This window comes from Pararge aegeria, chromosome 1 (genome assembly GCF_905163445.1).
Source record: "Pararge aegeria chromosome 1, ilParAegt1.1, whole genome shotgun sequence".
NCBI classification, from domain to species: domain Eukaryota; kingdom Metazoa; phylum Arthropoda; class Insecta; order Lepidoptera; family Nymphalidae; genus Pararge; species Pararge aegeria.
In genome coordinates this window covers 21,060,391-21,065,391 of record NC_053180.1, presented here as the reverse complement: position 1 = coordinate 21,065,391, position 5,001 = coordinate 21,060,391, and the positions used below count along the sequence as shown (strand labels likewise).

General features: G+C 49.3%; 1 protein-coding gene across 1 annotated transcript; it reads left to right on the top strand.

Annotated features, from left to right (window-relative positions):
- Positions 1–2,057: 2,057 nt before the first annotated feature.
- Positions 2,058–3,500, top strand: LOC120627206 (actin, muscle). The gene has a single exon (XM_039895077.1). It carries the CDS (start codon positions 2,116–2,118, stop codon positions 3,244–3,246), a length of 1,131 nt encoding a protein of 376 aa, XP_039751011.1. The 5' UTR covers positions 2,058–2,115; the 3' UTR covers positions 3,247–3,500.
- Positions 3,501–5,001: the final 1,501 nt, after the last annotated feature.

Genomic DNA, 5,001 nt, shown 5'->3' with positions numbered 1-5,001 from the left:
CGCTGTCATCTCCCGCAAGGCGGAAAAATGGTTATTAAATGTTGATAGTCAAAAAGAGCAAGTCTCAAGCAAGTTTCTCGGTAGAGTCTGTTTTTCAAACCGATAATAGAGGCACTACAAACAAACAGACTTGGCATTTACAAAGTACCTTGCACCATAAACAGCATCGAACAAATATTGGCCAACGCTTGAACGGTAAGGTCGTTTGAAAACTGTATCTCAAGTGGATGGAAGGGCCCCAGGCGAGTATTACTCTATATCATGTCTTACTCCGACATTGCCATATACAAGGAGTTAGCGTGCTCAGCTTGGAATCACGAGCCCTTGAATTCGACTCCTGGATAGAATTTTTTTCAGCCATAGCTAATTTATGGGCGTGATCCATCTCCGTGCTTCATAGAGCATGTTAAACCGGCGGTCTCGTCGTTCGTAATAATAGTTTGGCGTGGCGGTTTTATGCTCTAAAACCCTCTCCTATGAGAGAAGAGCCCTGTGCCATGAGCATTATGAGGTTGATGATGCTCACGAGGCTCGTATTTGTATCATAGGCTTTCACACGGCTGGGTCACTGCATTGGTTACAGCCACTCGGGGACGTAGATGGCGATGGGGAAACGAATTGGTATGTGGTAGGCCAAGTTTGGCCAAAAATGAGAAAATTTAGAAATTATGTTTCCGAATATATTGAACCCAAAACATCTCGGCGTAAGACCATAGCGCTTACCACTGCGCCAGAGAAGTCGTAACGTCAGGTATCTCTTAGATCATCTGGTAAGTTATTGATGAACCAACTTTAAGGCGGTCGTATTATGTTTTATTACTTATCTCGAAAGGTTAAGCAGACTACGTCACACCAAACCATCATTGATAAAATGACGGCCCGCGGTGATGTTTATACAAAGTACCTACTGAAAAGCTTTCATTGATAAAGGTAACCCTGAAAGAGCTACTAAGAACGCTCTTACAATGCGTTTTGTTATTATCAACTTGCTTGATACTCACCTCTGGAACTATTAGAGTAGCGTCTTTTAGCGCTTCATAAAAAGGGCAATGTATGCGATAAGCTCGACTGAATGGTAGCCGCCGCATGCATGGCGCACGTGCATGCGGGTGCATTGGCCGGCTATTTGCGGCGCCAGGTGCGGTTGCGCGCGCAGCCGCATACTTACAAGTTACATGTTTTTATTAAGGCCTGTCTGGCTTAAGTGCTTGTGTACTCATCTTGAATCTTTGTTATGTATATAAAGTACTGCTAGCAGTTTCATCATAGATGCGCTGATACAGACGAGCACGTCTGACGAGGATATAAGCCAGGACCTCATGATCTCTAGTTCACTTTGCCAACTGTGTGACCAATGAGCACATATTCCTTTTTGTATATTAAATATCATAAGTATCTTGTCCCTTTCCGAGAAGACGAGTCAAATGTAAAGTAAATTAAATATATATAGCTTCTATTCTGAAGTCGGTTGATCAAATGATATGACTAAAACAAAATAAAGCATTAAGATTGAGATTGTGAAACTGTCGCTGCATTATTATCAAACCATTATGCATGCTGCATGCTAGTTTCCTCACGTTGTTTTCTTTTACCGATAAGCAAGTGATTCTTACTTGCTTAAAACGCACATAACTTCGAAAGTTAGAGATGCGTGCCGGCGATCAAATTCGTCCCCCCTAAAGACAAGCCGAAGTCCTAACGACAAAGCCATCACTGCTACAATTGTAGAACCAATGAATCTCATATGCCACCAGACTCGCTGCACCGATGTGAATGTACTAAGACCTGACCTGCTCCCAACCTCGTGACAGGACCGAGTGAAATCGTGCAATGGCTAGCCCCCACTGACCTCTGCAGCTCTAAGGCGAGGTCTCATCAAAGCCTGAGGGTCCATTCGGAAGTTTGGGCGACCGCCCCGCCCGCCCGGGCCCGGGGCGCCGGCACCCTGGGGGTGCAGGCTGCGCGGCGCGGGCGGCGCGCGGCGCGCCTTGTATGGAGCGCGGCGCGTCGCGGCGCCCGCTATATAAGCGTCCGGCCGCGCTGTCCGCCGCACTCGCAGTCTCGCTGCCGTAGAGTCAACTTCCAGCGCGTCCCGACACTCACACCGAAACCAAAATGTGCGACGACGATGTTGCTGCGCTCGTAGTGGACAATGGCTCCGGCATGTGCAAGGCCGGTTTCGCCGGCGACGACGCACCCCGCGCCGTGTTCCCGTCCATCGTGGGTCGCCCCCGGCACCAGGGTGTCATGGTCGGTATGGGTCAGAAGGACTCCTACGTAGGTGACGAGGCCCAGAGCAAGAGAGGTATCCTCACCCTGAAGTACCCCATCGAACACGGCATCATCACCAACTGGGACGACATGGAAAAGATCTGGCACCACACCTTCTACAACGAGCTGCGCGTCGCCCCCGAGGAGCACCCGGTCCTGCTGACCGAGGCTCCCCTCAACCCCAAGGCCAACAGGGAAAAGATGACACAGATCATGTTCGAGACCTTCAACTCCCCGGCCATGTACGTCGCCATCCAGGCCGTGCTCTCCCTGTACGCGTCGGGTCGTACCACTGGTATCGTGCTGGACTCCGGAGACGGCGTGTCCCACACCGTGCCCATCTACGAAGGGTACGCGCTGCCCCACGCCATCCTCCGTCTGGACTTGGCCGGCCGCGACTTGACCGACTACCTCATGAAGATCCTCACCGAGAGGGGTTACTCCTTCACCACCACCGCTGAGAGGGAAATCGTGCGCGACATCAAGGAGAAGCTGTGCTATGTGGCGCTCGACTTCGAGCAGGAGATGGCCACAGCCGCCGCCTCCACCTCCCTGGAGAAGTCCTACGAGCTTCCCGACGGTCAGGTCATCACCATCGGTAACGAGAGGTTCCGTTGCCCCGAAGCGCTGTTCCAGCCTTCCTTCCTGGGAATGGAATCGTGCGGTATCCACGAGACCGTGTACAACTCCATCATGAAGTGCGACGTCGACATCCGTAAGGACCTGTACGCCAACACCGTCATGTCCGGTGGTACCACCATGTACCCCGGTATCGCCGACAGGATGCAGAAGGAGATCACCGCCCTCGCGCCCTCCACCATCAAGATCAAGATCATCGCTCCCCCGGAGAGGAAATACTCCGTATGGATCGGTGGTTCCATCCTCGCCTCCCTGTCCACCTTCCAGCAGATGTGGATCTCCAAGGAGGAGTACGACGAGTCCGGCCCCGGTATCGTCCACCGCAAGTGCTTCTAAGCCCATTAACCCTCGCGCCGCCGCGTGAGCGGGCTCGTGTGTGCGGTGAGAGTGACGCACCGGTGCGTGCAGTGCGAAGTGCCACCTCACAGAACTGAACATCTAATGTAACGCCATCTAATGTATCGTAATGTAATTTATTGTAAAATTTATATAAATTTAATTTTCTTTTTTATTTTTATTATATTTGGGATCGTTGTGGATCTCGCGCCAAAATGTAATTAATAAATAAACGGTTAATTTATTTATTTTAATTACATTATTTCTTTTTATACACTCGTTGACTTTCGCTTTTAATTAGACTTCCTCACCCCGTTTCCCTCCCTTGTAAGTTGTAACATAATACTCGCCAAGGCGAAGTGACGATCTCTGACGTCACGGGTCACTCGGCGTGTCAGCGCACGCGCTTGCCGAATTCGTGCCAAACTCCGGTTGCGCGGCCGAAAGTGGGTCAGTCATAAACAGCAATACCGACAGCCGCCCGGCAGAGCTCGCCCCGAGGGAGCGGCGCGGCCGAGCAACGCTCGCCGGCTAACTTTAGCCCGAGGCTGCCCCACGGGTTCGGAATTAGCCGACGCAAGCACTACCATAAATAGTAAAGACAGCTCCCGCGAACCATTTTCTAATTTTATCGGAATCGGGCGGCGCCTGTCGCCATGGAAACTTGAGCCTAGCGCTCCGCGCCCGAAGAGCTATCGGCGCGCTTCCGCCAGGGCGCTATTAATACGCGGCCCCCGGACGGCGCCGGAGACGCGGCGCACTGCGCTGTGGCCAATATTCCAAACTAGCATTCATGTCTCTCTGCTTCGTTTTCTGACGCGCATAGTTTGGTTGGACACAATATTAGTCATATTTTGTATCCGAATCTCTTGTATATCCCTGTTGACAGTAGGATGTGTGAATGTGCTTTTGGGTAGTGCGATGTGCTCGACTGCCGCATGCCGGGTGGATTATTATTTGTTTTCGTCGTGACACTCTGTCGCCTTGGACTAGTAGTAAACGAATAATACCCACGAAACAAACGGACAGGGTTGACCGCTCCATTTATAATGTTGATTATTTCGCGCTATGTGACAAAAATAGCAAGAACGTAAATTTATTTCGGTACGATAGTCAGTTTGTTGACATCTGCGGTTTCACGAAAGAATTCTCCGCCGTATAGTTTGCTACAAATTTATTTGTTTATTCCATTTAATGATTTATGATTTCATTCAACCAAAGTTATTTTTATTACTTTTGTAATTGTAGTCCGTAGATGTGTAAAGCGAAGTTGAAAATATTGCAACGACTTCCGTGCCTGCAACAGCTGGCGGATGAAGATGCGATGGGTTACATAACATTTTAACGATATTATGCAGCTATATTAATCGCTGCGGCCTGTTAATTAATTTCAATAAATTAATTTAGTTTCGCTATATTTCAGTTTGAGTCGTGATAGTAACAATTAATAATTTCCCAAACAACAATATGTCGGACAACTACGATTCATACTTCGACGAGGCGTCGCACTGCCTCAAGAGGACGATAGATTTTTATAAGTGAGCTGCTTGTCTCAGATGTGGGAGAGAAACACTGGGTTAACGACGCAGCGACAACGATATAGGCCGTAAAAAATATAAATTTAAAAATAGAACGATGGCGCAACACTGCGATGCAAGACGCAGGCGGGCCGTGTCTCATAGCGACGTGCAGCAGTTGTTGCTTATGTGCGACTAGCACTTGCCGTAAAAACTATGTTCGTTATTTAAAGACATC

Excerpts from the sequence above, each read along its gene's own strand:
- LOC120627206 (XM_039895077.1), top strand. The coding sequence starts at position 2,116 with ATGTGCGACGACGATGTTGCTGCGCTCGTAGTGGACAATGGCTCCGGC.